Genomic DNA, 16,076 nt, shown 5'->3' with positions numbered 1-16,076 from the left:
GACCGGACCAGACGGTTATCACAGGGTTTCCTTGCTCGGCCCAGTCTCGGCTGTCAATCAGACGAGCCCATCCATTATTCATAACTCAATTAAGCTTGCCAGCGAGAGCGGCGGCTCCTGGGGGTGTCGGTCTGGCTCTCCTCGAGATGGACCGACTCCAATGCAACTCTGGGTGTAAACAGCGGCCGGGCTCGGTGGATGCGTGCTTCGTCACGGGTTGGCTGCCACGGTCCCACGTCTCGGTTCCGTTCGTCTGGCCTTCTAGCCACAGCTGTTCCCAGTAGGGTTATTTAATGGAACTCCTAAACTCTAATCATTTCATGTGTAATGACATTTTCTTAGTTTTGTCTTTAATGCCCTTGAAGGCCACAGCCATGCTTCTTTTATTTCCCAAATCCAATTAGCTATTCGCTGTTTGTATGCTGGGCGAGTCTGAGCGGCGCACTAGCACGTTGTTGCGTGTCGGAGCGGACCGCTAACGTGAGCCTGTCTCTGTTTGCAGTGGACTTTGTGCCCCACGCCTCCATGGACACCACCCACCACATGCTGCTGTACGGCTGCAGGGCTCCCTACTCCACCAAAGGCCACTGGTAGGTGCCTCGCACACACCGACGTCCTCAACGCTGAATGGTTTACAAACATTACAGGTCTTTATTTGAAGGGCTTGGATGAATGGATTTGCCATTTTCAAGTAACCGGGCCTGATAAACAGCCCTGTTGACCTTAATTTATCTATTTGGGAGAGAGAGAGGGGGGGAGGGGGGGGGGGGGGGGGGAGAAAAGCATTTACAAATTACACAAACAAATGGAGCAAACGTATCATTGCGGGCTGCTAGACAAAACACACGGGTCTGTTGAGGCATGCGCAGGAAATGTCAGTGTTGTACCATTTAGAACATCAAGCAGCCCGCTTGGTTATGCTGCATTACAGAAGCAGTTAATGCGTGGGATGACTACTGCATCCCCAGAGAGAGAGAGAGAGAGAGAGAGAGAGAGAGAGAGAGAGAGAGAGAGAGAGAGAGAGAGAGCGATATGGGGAGAGAGAGAAGTGGGGGGAGGGGGAGTGTGAGGGAAAGAGCATGGGAGAGAGAGAGAGTGTGTGTGAGGGAGAGAGAGGGAGACATCACAAGACGCTCTCGAATAAACCCACCTGTTACCACGGCAACCACCGGCACCTTGACAACGGGGATTCTCCGAGCTGACCCGTGGGGTCGGGAGCGGGGACGGTTGGGTATTGGCCCCGCCCCCCCCAACCCTCCTGTCCGGGGCTCTTGGCTTTGGCCTGTGTGATAAGAGACACAAATGGAACATCAGTCAAATCCCGAGTTTCAGGCCACGGTATCACGCTGAAGAGGAAAACAAAGGTCTCGCGGCCAACGGACCAATGAGACTGCAGCACAGAGCCTGTGGGCGTTTCCCACGCTGGACTCACCACTCAAACGGAAATGGAAGCTCTTTTCTTACCCACAAGGATCAAATGTATGTTTCTCGGCGCACATGCGGCCCCAGACTCTTCGGACGGACCGTCTCAGCCCTTCCGAGCCAGCGACCCGTTCGGGTTATCATCAAGAACTTATCTGCCTGGATAAGCCCCGCCCCCCTCAACTCTCCTCCACATGGCAACGCGGGGAGAGGCTGCAACCTGCCCGCCAGGCCCCCGAAATCAAAGACCCACTGCAGGTGTCAGAGGGGTGGGGGGTGTGGGTGGGGGTGAGGCTGGCAGTGTTGGGGGGGGGGGGGGTTGGTGGAGTTGAGTTTTACAGGGTGGGAGGGGCTATGAGAAATAGGCCAGACTCATGTGATTCACTCTCGCACCAAACAAATCTACAGTGTGAGGTAGAAAGACAGCAGAGGGTGACGCTGTAGCTGTCTGGGCAGGTCGGATCGATACAGCGGGCGTGCGGAAATGCTTCATTTAAAAAACCAAGAGGGATGCTTTCACTGATCTACACAGGAAGGGGATAAACATGGTTTCAAATTGCACCACCGTGTGGTATATATTTTAACAAAAAGATGAACCTCTGAAGTGCCGTGGTTTCGTGATTATACTGCAGCGCTTCAACTGTGACCAGTTCAGATGGATGTGGTCAAGCTTGGAAAAAGCTTGAGGTTTGATGTTATGATTGAGCTGTCGGGATGATGCGTAATCGCAGACAGAATCGCTGAATCTCTGGGCTGAGTATCCTGTAAAGACCACTTTCCAGAATCTTCTTTCCTGGTCTGACAAAACTACAGATTTCTATGTCTAAAGCAAATATGTATCAGGAGCGCTGGAGTCTGATAAGACCAGAGAGCTGATCAACGGCGTTTCTATCCCCTGAAGTAAACTACCTGCATCATCACTGTATTTATTTACACTGACATTAGTACAGTGGAGTTGGCGTGCGTCACTGATATGAGATGAATAAAGAGGGCAGCTGCAAGGGGGTTGTATTGAGTGTGTGTGTGTGTGTGTGTGTGTGTGTGTGTGTGTGTGTGTGTGTGTGTGTGTGTGTGTGTCTTTGTTTGCTCAGGGATTGTGGAACAGAGCAGGGCACCTGTCGGGATGAGGCCAAGATCATGTATGCCTGGGCCAGGAATGCTCCACCCACCAATCTCCCTAAAGGTTTTTCTCTCTCTCTCTCCCCTCTCTTTCTCTCTCTCTCTCTCTCTCTGCCTGTCTCTCTCCCTCTCCTCTCCCTCCTTCCCTCTCCTAGCTTCTTTGTAACTTCTCCTTGCACTGTTTCCCATAGCAGCCGGATCCTTAAGCCCAGGGTTTACCCTGGGACACTGCAGTAGCTCTCCTCCCATTCACCTCTTCAACTTGTCTACAAATAAAAGCAGACCCGAGTAATCCTCATCTACTCCCCCTGTCCCCCCATCTCTCTCTCTCTCTCTCTCTCTCTCTGACCTTCTCTTTCTCTCTGTTCTCTCTTCTCCTGTCATTTTTATTATTTTACTCTCTCATGCTTTCCCCATGGTGCATCATTTTGAACTCTCTCTCCTCTCCTTTTCAGACGTTGGCTTTAAGGTTGGAGGAGATACCCAGATCACCTACTTTGTGCTGCAACTTCACTATGGCGATGTCAACAGCTTTAGAGGTAGGCTTTTTAGAGGTAGGCTTTTTAGAGGTAGGCTTTTTAGAGGTAGTCTCGTGGCCCAGCGGTCTGATCTGGTGATGAAACAAAGTTAGCAGCAAAGATGTTAAACCAGTGTGTAATTGGTCACATTCTCATTCTCACTGAGTTTGTTCACTGTTCTCATTTATCCTTTCAGAGATATAATGGTGGGTTTTATGTTCAACAGTAATGACCTGGAAAGTTTCAGTTTCTGCTGGTTTGTTTTCCTCTCATTTCTCTGCATTATGTGATAGGAAGTGGCACCTTTAATGCTTCAAGAGCTTATTGGTCCATGGTAACGGATTCTTCTACTAACCTTTTGAGGCAACAGTAACTGTGGCAGTATGCCCTGGGCTAGCACACGGCCAACAGAAGACACGTGTTTGATTCTGTGGTGTGTGTTAAAGGCGTGAGGAGATCTGGTGTGGGACAACATCTCCAGAGAAGCTTCTGTTGGCTCTCAGCGTTTTACGGCGTTTTACACAGTGTGTCACTCCTGTTTGCCTAATGGCCTGAACACTGTAATTTAAGAAAATGCCCTCTGCATAACTGCCTATTTTGGGGACAAAACTATTGACCCTCTCGTTATTTCCCCACCTGCCCGTCTCTTACTTCAAAGGATGTGAGTTCTCTCTTGCTGCGTCCTGTGAGGGGCTGGCTTGTTTCTGCTGAGGCCACCAGTCAGATCTACGCAGCTGCTGACATCTTTGTGTGCTGTTTCAGTGCACATGTTGTTCTGTTAAAGTCAAAGCAGTGATAAGCAGTGATATATATATTTTTTGCCTTTTGGATTGCAAGAACTAAGACAAATGGCTCGGGCTCACAGTACTTTGTCTCTGTTCTAGATCACCATAGAGACTGCTCAGGACTTACTCTACGAATGACTTCCAAACCGTAAGTTTTCCATCCTTGCTTCTTTTTTATTTTTATTTTTTAGTTTTAACTGTTTGTAATGATTGCTTCTCTACTCCAAAACCCTCTCTGGCTTTGGCTGTCCTTCTTTTGTTCATCCAAGTTTAATTGCATGTGGTAATGGGCTGAGTAAACTTCAGAATTTGATTCATTTATGCGCTTGTTTTCCTTCCAAAGCCACTCATTCATTTTGACTGAAGCCGCGTCAGCCATTAGATCCATCCAACTAAGGTTACTTTAGAACAATCGTGTTGCTTAACTATGACCCTTGCGTGCGTTTGTTGTGACGCGGCAGTAAATCGACGTTCCTGGTGGAAATGAGCCGTGAGCAGCACTGCGAGCGCACGCGATTCAACGCCGAGAAGCTAAATGAAGGTTCTAAAGTGCTCGATCATTGATATCGCCGGATAACTAGGTGCACCGCACTACAAGTTTGCTGCAGGAGCTTGATTAGTCCACGGCAACACCGTGACGGCGGCCCGGCCCACACGCAATGCCGACACCCATTTCTGCAACGGAATGGGGCAGTTTTAAAAACCCACGTGATGAGGGGAGGGCGGGCCCATAATTGGGAGGGCGGGCCCATAATTGATTGGCAGTGGCATTGAATGCAGAGTTGGCGCAAGATTATGTTTTTGAAACAGGTCATTGATCGGTGTTCGACGGGCCGCCTGGGGCCCCCTGTGTGTCGTTGGTGCCTGTGAGTGATGGGGGCACAAGGCTGATAGATGCAGCCAGAAATCGCTGTGTGTGTGTGTGTGTGTGTGTGTGTGTGTGTGTGTGTGTGTGTGTGTGTGTGAGAGAGAGAGAGAGAGAGAGAGAGAGTGTTGTGTGTCTGAATGGGTATGTAAGAATAAGTGTGAGCGTGTGTGCATGTGTGTGCTTGTATGCTGAAGGCCTGCCCATTCAGAGAGCGCAGAGGAATGAACAGAAATCCCGCTGCTACGTGTCGGCACACCTGTGGCTCCAAACGCCGGCTCTGCAGCGAGCCTCTTAGAAACCCGTGAGATGGAAAACGAATTAACAGAGCCGAACAGATCCATCTGCAGACGGCTCTGAGTAACCAGCCAGCGTATCCTGACACGGCAGTATCACACAGCGACACACTCAGGCTCCTGGAGAACATGAATGAACCTTCATCAGGGAACACATCTGCTCTTCTTCAGCTATCTGATGCTGAGAGGCTAGAGGCAGCGTATCTGAGATCTACTTGTGTCTTCCCTGCAGACAGCCCTTTGTTGCTGGCATGTATCTGATGATGTCCGTGGATACAGTCATCCCTCCAGGAAAGGCAGGTAAGACGAGAAGGCGTCGGCCAATCCCACACTGGCAACGCCGCTGTGGCAGGCCCTCGGAGGGAGAAACCACTCGACACCTCCTTAATCTCACGCGGCTCCTGGGAAGGAGGCAGCAGGAGTGGGCACGTGTGCCGGTGGCTCCGTGGCGCTCGCCTCCGTGTGCGGGCCCTGACTTGTTTCTGGGCCGAGATCTTGGGGAAGCTGGTTGTGCGGGTGGGAAGAATCACTTACTCATCGTGGCGTGTTGTTTTTGTTTCTTGGCAGTTACCAATGCAGACATCGCTTGCACTTACTCGTCATACCCGATGTACCCATTTGCCTTCAGGACCCACACACATCGCCTTGGTGAGTTGCTCGGTTAAGACAGGATGTTGGTTTGTTTTGAATGTGTAATTGTCACTCTTCCCTCACAACGCATTTTGTGTTTGTTTATCAGGTAAAGTCGTGAGTGGTTACAGAATCCGAAATGGGCAGTGGACACTGATTGGTCGACAGTCCCCACAGTTACCACAGGTAGTGCTCCGTGGACACGCCCCCTTCCTGTTCCCCGCTGCGTGTGACTGTACCCCCCCCACACACTTCCAGTCTCTGACTCGCGTACGCATGCCACCTCCTCCTGTGGTAGACGGCACGTGTCCCTAAGTTGAAGGTCGTGATTAAAGTCACGTGCACGGGCTGGGCTGGAGAGTCACACGCGCACTCCCACGTAGCGCTGCAGCTCCGCCTCAGCAGGGGGGCGTCGCCCGCAGTGCCGAAGCTTGCCTCTAAGCTCTTCAGAACATTAAAGGGATCAGAAGACGCCTCGTTCCTATTGCCGGCCAGGCATTCAGAACACGTCCCATCCCAGCCCACGGACATGAGGGTGGGGGGGGGGGGGGGGGGGGGGGGGGGGTTGTTCTTCCTGCCATGCACGAGATCTTTGCCCGGACGAACAAGCACTGATCTATGTGTATGCACGACTCCTTTATTGTGATTGGCTGCGGGGTGTGTTCCTGCAGGGTAAACACCGGCGACATTTTTAAATAACGTCCTAGTGTTGATGCACTCGAACGATCAACATCGCCGCGGCGGGAGCCCGCTTGGTAAATGTCATCAGCCGGCCACACGCAGGTTTCCATGACCGCTCTGCTGCTGCTCATGTGAGGGAGATACGAGTCGTCTGGCCTGCCGATAAGCAACGCCAACAGCTTGTGAGAAGCTGGATGGAATTATCAATAATTCTGCTGCTCTGACAGAACGGGCCTGACAGAAATGTTCGGTTTTGGCAAGATATTAAAGCCCTCACTGCACTGGAATCAGTTTTTACCCCCTCACCCCCAGCCTTTTCCTTAATCAAATAAGCTTTGAGGTGCTTTGAGGTTTTAATGTAATTTTTTGGGGGGATGGGGCGGGGGCATGAAGGGGAGGGGCGGAGGTGAGATCATGTTTCTGGTAGCTTCTCCATTTATGCACATGCTGTTCCTGTGTCTCTGTTACATTTCAAAGTCAAATCAGGAGAAAAGAGGGTGGGAGTGGGTGAAGGAGACAGAAAGGAGACAAAGGGATCTGATTAAGGTGGCGTTTGTGTGCCCTGGAGCTGCTAGCGGTCCTTGGACCGAGGCTGTGCCCTGACCCAGTCCTCACACCTCCGCAGGTCAACCTCCTGATCCTGCTAGCAACACGCCGCTAAGCATGGACCCTGGAGAGCACTGCTTCTGTCTTGGACGTCTCGTACCGTAGCTGCGTTCGAGTTTCTATGCTTTGTTTATTTTTGAGCTTGATGAGTGCTTTTGTAGAGCATTTTACATTTTCAGTAGCCTTGAGTCCATTTAACACCAGAACTGCAATCGTGGCCATAACAAAAAGCGGAGTTTGGAAAAGATTCTTGATTCTGCAACGGCAGCATACCACACCTTTGTGTATGTGTATGAATATGTATATTTAAACCTCTTATGGGAGTAACGGCAGAGTTACTATAATAAAAGGACAGAGACAGTAAAACATTTGAGAGGTGTCCAGAGAACGGTTCTGCACCTCCGTCCCAGAGCCTCCGTCCAAAATGGCTCAATGTTTCTGCGGTGAAGAAATATGGTTGACTTCATGAAGAAAACCTCTCACTTATGTTTTCTGAACAGGATGTGTATAGCTGTCTAGAAATATTTATATCCCTGCAACACCTACTAGTGCTCACCGTCCCTGCCTCCCGGGATTCTGCGGCTTTACTCGGCTGCCTGAGCCGGGATATATATTTTTTTAAACGGAGCCTTGATTCCAACAATACAAAAGCACTTACAGTTTCTACTCCAGGTTCTTAAATTAATTTCATCTCAACCATGAAATTGCTTTACCTAAGATTTGTTTTTTCTTCCCCCCTAGTTCAGTTTATAAAACGCTGTGTTGCATCACACACCTGTGATTGAATTAGCATCCTAACAGATTATTTACAGGCATTTCCCCCTGCACTTTCAGCTGTTTATGTGCCCAGTCCTGACTGGTTTAGACGTCTGGATGGTAAGGGCATCGCGAGACGAACCCAGTGAAGTGTGTGGAGGCGCCCTGTGCTTATTTACTGGTGACGTTGCTGTACCGGTAATTCGTAACTGTGTGTGTGTGTGTGTGTGTCACAGGCCTTTTATTCAGTGAGCAACGCCGTGGACGTGAGGTACGGAGACACGCTGGCCGCACGCTGTGTGTTCACCGGAGAAGGCCGCAGCGGCAAAACGCGAATCGGGTGAGCGCACGTCCATCCAGCTCCGTCCTAGCGCCGTATTCCTGCTGCCGCTTTATCGGCTGTGGTAGCAGCACGTCAGAGGGCGTAACTGAGATGTGGAGTCTCGGCTGGATTAACGTAGGGGCCCCACGTGACGGCTCAGCCCGTAGAGCCGTTTAACCCGCTCTTGTCATTACTGACACGTCTTGCCCCGTACAGGAGATGGAAACGTGAGTGGTGTTGTTGGAGTAGAGTGGTTTGTGGTTTCAGTGTGATGTGTGTGAACGTGCTAGTGATGGTTAGTGGTAATCCCCCCCACCCCCCGACTCCTTTGCTCTATTTACATGCTGTTGCTGTCCTGTTCCGAGACACAGTAGCCAGGCTTTTGTCAGACAGCCATGAGTGTCTCTGGCTGGCTCACCCAGCGAGGCTATCTGTCACTGCTCTTATTTGGCTACTGCGATTGTATTTGTGATTTTGTTTGGGTGTGTGTGTGTGTGTGTGTGTGTGTGTGTGTGTGTGTGTGTGTGTGTGTGTGTGTGTGTGTGTACATGCTCTGAAGACTTACAAACAAGGAAAAAAAACCAGGGTGTTCGGTTGTCTCCAGGGTAACTTGCATTTTTTAATGATTTTCTTCAAGTCTTTCTGGGTGTACGTGCATGTGTGTGTTACATGCGTCACTCATGTTGCCATGGCAATTAAGGGATTGGTAGGGGGAGGGGCCTGTCCCCGTTCACACGTGCACCCACGTGCAGGATGAGGAAATCGAAGAATCCTGTAAAACACTCACGCGATCCAGTTCATGGCTCTCTGTCGAAATGAACAGGTCATAAAACAAGTGATGCGGATTTCACCGACCCCGGTGCCATGACCCTGACCCCATGACCCCGGCCGCACCAAAGCATACCTGTGACCAGCGTCCATCCCCTTGTCTCTCCCAGAGGGACCTCCAGCGACGAGATGTGTAATTTCTACATGATGTACTACATGGACTACAAGCATGCCGTGCCTTACATGGACTGCATGGAGCACGGCAGCAGCGCCCTGTTCAGAGGCATCCCGGCCGAGGCCAACGTGCCCGTCCCCGTCAGCCCCGACCAGCTCATGTCCATGGTGCACGGCCCGGCCCACGGAGGTACGGCGTACGTCACACGTGACGGGGCTGATTCATGTCCGTTGATCACTCCTGCACTGATCCCATTAAGAGTGAGGCCAGCTCATTTCTCGGGTTGTTTGATGGTTTGTTTTTGTTTTTTTTTTCCTTCTCAAGACGGTGAGGGGGACTCGGAGCTCGAACAGCCCAAGAGAGACGAGGACGAGGCTCCGGATCAGGGTGAGTCGTCTCCAAGAGAACGGCAGCGAGACTGCTCTAGAAACGCATGATTATGCTCCGTGTCACATACAGAAGCCTCTCAGCACACAGTCTGGAAACGAAAGCCGCGTAGAGCATCTCACATCGCACAGCACAATTAAAAAAGACCTGATACCGTTGTTCTATTGTGATTATTCTACCCTAGTCTGGCCCCTACCACCTCTTCAGTGTTTCTGGTTACTCTGAGCTTCTGCCCGTGTGTGTTTGGGGGCGACTGAGCCTAAACAGTGTTTAAGTGATCGGAGACGTCACGTCTCACGGCCCGAGGTTGGCGTTTGAAGCAGCGTTGCTGTGGTAACCGCTCCCGGCCGGTCTCTTGAGCGAGGTTGCCTGGATCCTCCCCGAGGACTTTCTCCTTTCATCTGTTGTTCTTACTCCAAGCTGAATCGTGACACATTTGTGTCACGCTGACTCTAAGCCTCCTTAAACCTAACGGTGCGTCGGGCTTCCGGGGCCGCGGACGCTCCACTTCCAGCACGCGAAAGTGAGACCAGGGGATATGTGCTTGCTTTCATTCCTTCCTCTCTCTGTCTTTCTCTCTCTATTCCTCTCTCACTCATCCTGTGAGAAGCCCCTGCCATCTCCGTCTCGCTCAGCAACACCCCCCCCCCCCCCCCCCAAATGAACTAGATATGGCGCTGAAGGGAATATAGAGGGGGGGGGCGGGGGGGGTCGAGTGCTTTGAAGTTGCGTCTGCATTGTGCACTGCTTTATTAGAGATGGTTTCAGAGCCTTTAATCCTGGCAGGCCCGCTGCGGGCTCACAGCAGGCCCGGCACACACCCTCACTGTACTAATCAGCACCACAGAGAACTTCTGACTGCTCCCTCCTAATGGGTCAGAAGGGCTCAAGGAGAGGACTCCACTATCGGACTCTAAATGAGAGCAGGAGAAAAGAAACATGATCCTCACAACTACGAGGTTTGCTTAGTAGTATAGTATAGTTGTAGTAGTATAACAACAACAATATTAATAATAATAATAATAATAATAATTAAAATGTGCATGGATGACCTTGGAATTCTGAATAAGTGGCTTAATATTGTCTTTAATTATATATGGGGATTAGACCTCCTCGCTCCATTCATCTCATCTGTGGTAAAAAAAACCGACAGCAGGTGTCTGAACATGGTTGTTGCCGGAGCAGCACGTGTCTGAGGGCCGGGAACATGCCGACACTTACAGTTATGAAGTGGGCTGGAGCGGTTTTCAGCCTGTAGGGTGTGTAAGATGTCACCAGGCTGTAGAAGCAGTAACTAGTAAACCCCCCACGTCCCTAAGGAGCACTCCCATTCTCCTGCTGCGAATGCATCACCACGTCAGGACAGCAAGCACCACTGAACCGTGGTGAGAGAGGGAGCCCGTCCGGAGTCTGGCTCGGTTATTATAACAGCTAAACGACTGTAGCTGTCATTACTGACATTACAGCCCACCACGAGGCATGAGTGACTTTCCCATTATTATAGAAATGACGAACAAGCCCCTCCATGTTCGCTGTATGACTCTCTAAGAGAATGTACAAGGCCAATGTTTTCACAGAGTCGTGGTGAATTTAACTGATTTCACACACACACACACACGTGTGAAACGTGGAAACGTGTGGAAGTGGGATGCAGAGCCACGTCTCCGTGGAATAATACCTGCTGAACATTTTCTCACACACCTGGCACTTCCCTGGGGTGATATCCCTGCAGGACCCGGGCTGGCCGGCAGACTGCCTGCTCAGCTGTGTAGTTCAGCTAGAGACATTAGCAGGTCAGGGACATGTTGAAGTGACCTGCTAACAAGCAGACCAAATAGAAGAACAATTCCTTGGTGTTAGTCGTGTTTAGAGCAGTGCAGTGTTCTGCTATCTGTTATGAATAACATACGTTACATAGGTGTGAATGCTGAGCTTTGATAGCAGCAATAGGAGCTTTAGTCAAAACAGTGTCTGCTTCCTCACTGTTATGTACTTTAATAAGGCAGGAAGTGTTTGACATTCAAGTCGATTACTAGAGGCATGTGTGTTTAATGAAAATAATCAAATGTTTGGCTATGATCATACTTCACACTACTTTAAAAGACTTGAGACTGAATTAATACTGTGATTCTTCATACTTCAGAAAGTCCCCCTAAAATATATTAAATTTTTCAGAATTTGAAGTATTTGTTTATTAATGCTGAGAGTTTTGGTTGACAGATTTACTATTTTCAAATTGTAACAGTTTTCCACTTTAATAATGTAAAGCAGTATTTAAAAAAAACTAAATAAATAATCAAATTCTGTTTTATATTTTTTTATATTTTTATATACAAACCTTCTTTTGTTGTATCTAGAATAAAAAAATATGTCCAGGCATGAAAATCTGTCACCTTTCGGCGAAATTCGCCGTTTTGAAGTTGAAAAGGGTGACCTACGTGAATCGTGTAGATCCGATGAGTTTTTTGTTTTTTTGGGGTAAAACAAAGTTACTGCCGTTCGCTACAGCGTTGAACACTGTCAGATCTAACCACAAGCTCTTGTGATAATAGGCCCATCTATCTACCTATTTAAGTTCGCGTCAACCCCGTGTAGTTAACGGTGACATAAAATAAGAAACAAGATTTTTTTCTAGTGTGTCTGTAGTTGTAACTGGTGAATCCAGGGACGTGTGAGGATCACATTCGCACCAGGGCTGAAAAGGTTGAAGATGAAGTTGTAAACTCTTGTCGTTTGAGTCTACTCTGTGCTTTAGCTCATGTTAGAAAATAAAAACACGTAAACCTGGTATTTTTACAATAATTTTCGCCGCTGATGTATGTATTGGTTCATTAAGACGTAATGGTTTTGACTGAGCCATCCGGAATGGCGAAAGCGGCTTCTTGCGTTTACATTGAATCCATTGACATGACAGTCAAACATTTTTTTTAATGGATTTTACTATATTTTACGGAGCCCGTAAGGTGACATCATGTAAAAAATAAATAAATAACGCGTGGCCACGACTTATTAACGCGTGGGAACGAGATACTAACGTCGCCTTTCACACGCGGCAACAAAGTTTATTTTTTCACAGCAAAGCAAGCAGATCCCAGGGATGTTCGCGAACTGACTGCCCAAGGAAGGTAAACCTGGCCTTATATAAAGTAATACTTAATTATCTTGTTCGCACGCGTTAGTAAGTCGTGGCCACGCGTTATTATATTTTTTACATGACGTCACCTTACGAGCTCCGTAATATTTGGCATCACCTGTCGCTGTATCCCCGTACACCAGCAGCCACTCCCAAACCCCCCCCCCCCCCACCCCCGTCGCAGTATACCCATGACGTCACATGTCAACGCCCCGTCGCCGTATCCCCATGACGTCACATGCCCCGCCCCCCGGTCTTCTCACCTTTTTAACCCCTGACCCATTTTCATGCCTGATATGTACTTCATGTAAAATTTTCATTATATAAAACTGAAACATTTTGGGGGGAAAAAAGACTTCTAGGCCGTCGACGCCATTCTGTGGTGTTCAGGGTAACCTCTCCCCTCTGAGGGAGAGCCCTTCTCCCTATGACACCCCCCCCCCACGAAGTGCCCTTCTCCCCATGACACCGTTCATCTCCGCTCCACTGCCCTGCCCTGACCTAGCACACTTGATCCGGCTCATGGGCTCATTATCAAGCCCGTCCTATCCAGGAGCAATAAGGACTGGAGCTGAAAGCCCCAGTACCAGCTGGTGTCTGCCGGATCATGAGGCCCAGTGCTCGGTGCTGCTGCCTGGACCCGCCGCTTTGGAGCACCCAGGCTTTAGTGGTGGGGCACGACGACACTATGACCACTGCGGCACCTCTACTCTCTCCGGTCTGTAGTGCAGACAGCACACACAATAGGAGGACGAAGAAGGATGAAAACGGCCTCTTGGCACGTTGAGCGAGACGTTTAAGCCCATATCACTGTTGTCGTTTAGTTCCCTGATCTCTCACCACGCACACCCAGTGTGTTTGTGTTTCGGGCTACGCTGAGTCATGTGCATGCTGCAATAAGCAGTAAGTACGTTACTAATCCCCCGTGCACTGCTGTGACCTTGCCCACACAATCAGTCTCCCCAAGTCTTTTGTGCTCATATGGTTCAGGATTTTTTCACTGAACTGTATTATGAGTGTGTGAGGGGGGGGGGGGGGGGGGGCACCTCATCCTCCCATCCCCCCATCTCCCCTTCGAGGGTCGCAATTCTGCAAATTCCATACAGGCAGGGAAGCTCTCTCCTCCTCCCATTACATTGTCTCAACAGTCTGCGCTGTAAGCTAACACGCTGAGCCGTTCTGCCGCGGAAGATCCATAAATCAGCCAAGCCTAATCTGCCTCCGACGCCAAGGATCATGGTTTTGATGATATGGTGCAATGTTTCGAGGTGATTTACCTCACTGTAGCTTAAAATGGCATTATTATGGATAGGTGTTACCACATGGAATATTATATCTTAAAAGCATTTAATGTTTGTTTGTTTTTTTCTTGTGAGAAACTATATTGATAATAGGATGCACAGTTACACGGGTTAGCACTCATGGATGTCCCAGCAAATGAAGGTGCCTCAAAGTCAGTCTAGACCTATCTACTCCATAACCAGCCATCTTCCACACGAGGATCGACTGCATCTCACTCATCAGGTCACTACACCGGCACAAATTAACATGGACCATTTTGGTCATGTGCACCCAAATGTCTCATTTCCCATTTTGGGGATTCGCTCTGTTGCCATGGTTCCTCAGTGCCGAATAGTAATGCTCAGCGATTGTCGCGACCCGATTGGTTAAAACTGCAGTGGAGATGCTTGTCGCTCAGCGAAGATGCTTTTGTTTCTCTTTCAGTGGGCTACCCCCGTTGTCCCGGTACGTCTGCTCTGACACACTTTACTTGCCCTTGGCTGGGCCTGCATGATGACATCTGCGCAGACAATTGCGAGATGAATTTCAGATGCTTGGCTGTCCTTCAGACTTTGTGCATCACTGTACCATAGTCATACAAAGAATTTGCTGAGGTTTGATTTTTCTCTTCAAACAAATGCAGAACTGATATAGAAGACAGCTGTACCTGATTTCGATCCCTCTGGTACTTTATTAAGGGCTGTAGACAATAAAATTCCATCTTTCTTAAATAAGCAGTACCACACCAAGGCTGTGTCCTTTTAATGACACAGCTACTCCCCACACGGTCGAACCTGGACAAAGCAGGCCAGTTCATGCCAGTTCGTGCCAGTTGAGACTGCCTCTTGCTAGTGGATGCTGGGTAAACTGCTTCTGCTCCAACCCCTGGTGGCGAATCAGCCATGCTGCTTTCTGATGCCGTCGTGCTCGCTAAAGATTCACCACGACCCCAACACGTCTTCCGCTTTATTGTCGCCCACCACACCCTCATTACCCTGTTGCTGAATAAAATGACAGAAGACCTTGTATCATTAGTGCCACGCAGTATTAAAACTCCAGCTGCATTAGTGCTGTAGCCAGAGGCAGCAGAAAACAGCCACAGAAACATCACTGTACATGAGCGAATGTGCAGATGAATGTGTCATCTGCACCTCCTCACAGACCACATCAAATGTGCCTCCTGTTGAATGAAGTCATGGATCTCCTGTGATCAAAATATGGCACCATTTTCTATTTGTTCTTTTTTACTATTTGCATATATTATGTAAATGTGAATGAAATATATGTAAATTATGCAAATGTCCACGTGTGGATGCTCTCTAGGATAATTAAGCGTGTACACACTTTGGATTATATGAAATAAGCCGTCTTGTGAGCTGTTATTGAAGAACTAGTGGTCCCTTTGCGTTTAAGGATGCTGATTCCAAACTCAAAACACAGACTAAAACTCAACTGTTTATCACAGGTCTAAATATATGAACTTCAAATAATCTTTTACCTAAAAATGATTTTAAAAAGAATTGTGCCCGTAAATTCATACATACTAATATTCTTTTGTACTGTAGTGATAGCTGTGATGTTCATCAGCAAAAGTAGAAATATTAAATGGTGTAATTAGGGTTTTTGAAAGAGCAACCAAAGAGCTCTCTACACGTTCCCTTGATCAAGGCTCTTCAGGTGTGAGTTTTTGACTGGGCTTGCAGCTCCTTTTTCCCCTGTGTGAAAGCTTGACACGCTACTGCCTTTGGCAGGTGCGGCAGCAGGACAGGACAGGACAGGGTGAGGACGGGGAGTCCAAGTGGGACTGCACCTCTGTCTCCATAGCAGCCGGTTTTAAGCCGGGAGAGACGCTCATTGTCTCGAGCAGCCGCTGGACAGCTTGATAAATCACTTGCTATATTTGCCTTTGCTGTTATTAGGACACAAATCCAGGCCCTGTCAGTCAAGACCCTTCCGTTTGTCTCTGTGTGTTTGCCAGCCAGACTCTGATGGATGGGCTCAATAAATAAGAAATGCTCAACCCATTCATATATGGGACCTGTGGGTCACTGTGTGGGCAAAGGAGGTAATCAGGAGGCAGAAAGTGTTTATCAACAAGAAACAGTAGGATGTGGTTGTGATGTATTCTGATGGGGAAGATTGAGGTAGGTGTAGCTGAATGAAACCCATATGTTAGTTTTGTTTGTTTTGTTTTTTTTTCTTTTTCTTTTTTTTTTTCTTCATTCCACAAAATTTACTCAGTGCTTGTGGTTTGCATAAGCGTAGGAGTTAACTCGTGATTTGAGTTAACTCCTTTATATGCAGTAGAGGTTGTCCAGTCGTCATGGAGCTT

The 16,076-nt window shown here is 48.7% G+C and overlaps 1 protein-coding gene across 8 annotated transcripts in view; it reads left to right on the top strand.

Annotated features, from left to right (window-relative positions):
• The window catches only part of pam (peptidylglycine alpha-amidating monooxygenase), a 45,823-nt gene that overhangs the window by 14,056 nt on the left and 15,691 nt on the right, over nucleotides 1-16,076 (top strand). For all 8 annotated transcript variants that reach the window (XM_077019676.1, XM_077019680.1, XM_077019672.1 and 5 more), the window contains exons 5-14: nucleotides 503-590; nucleotides 2,514-2,605; nucleotides 2,997-3,080; nucleotides 3,944-3,992; nucleotides 5,238-5,305; nucleotides 5,573-5,653; nucleotides 5,745-5,821; nucleotides 7,915-8,018; nucleotides 8,939-9,132; nucleotides 9,268-9,330. In XM_077019676.1, coding sequence (XP_076875791.1) covers nucleotides 503-590; nucleotides 2,514-2,605; nucleotides 2,997-3,080; nucleotides 3,944-3,992; nucleotides 5,238-5,305; nucleotides 5,573-5,653; nucleotides 5,745-5,821; nucleotides 7,915-8,018; nucleotides 8,939-9,132; nucleotides 9,268-9,330 — 900 coding nt within the window. The remainder of the gene's footprint in view (nucleotides 1-502; nucleotides 591-2,513; nucleotides 2,606-2,996; nucleotides 3,081-3,943; nucleotides 3,993-5,237; nucleotides 5,306-5,572; nucleotides 5,654-5,744; nucleotides 5,822-7,914; nucleotides 8,019-8,938; nucleotides 9,133-9,267; nucleotides 9,331-16,076) is intronic.

Source organism: Brachyhypopomus gauderio, chromosome 10 (genome assembly GCF_052324685.1).
Source record: "Brachyhypopomus gauderio isolate BG-103 chromosome 10, BGAUD_0.2, whole genome shotgun sequence".
NCBI classification, from domain to species: domain Eukaryota; kingdom Metazoa; phylum Chordata; class Actinopteri; order Gymnotiformes; family Hypopomidae; genus Brachyhypopomus; species Brachyhypopomus gauderio.
The sequence above is the reverse complement of the archived record's forward strand: the minus strand, read 5'-3'. Positions and strand labels throughout refer to the sequence as shown.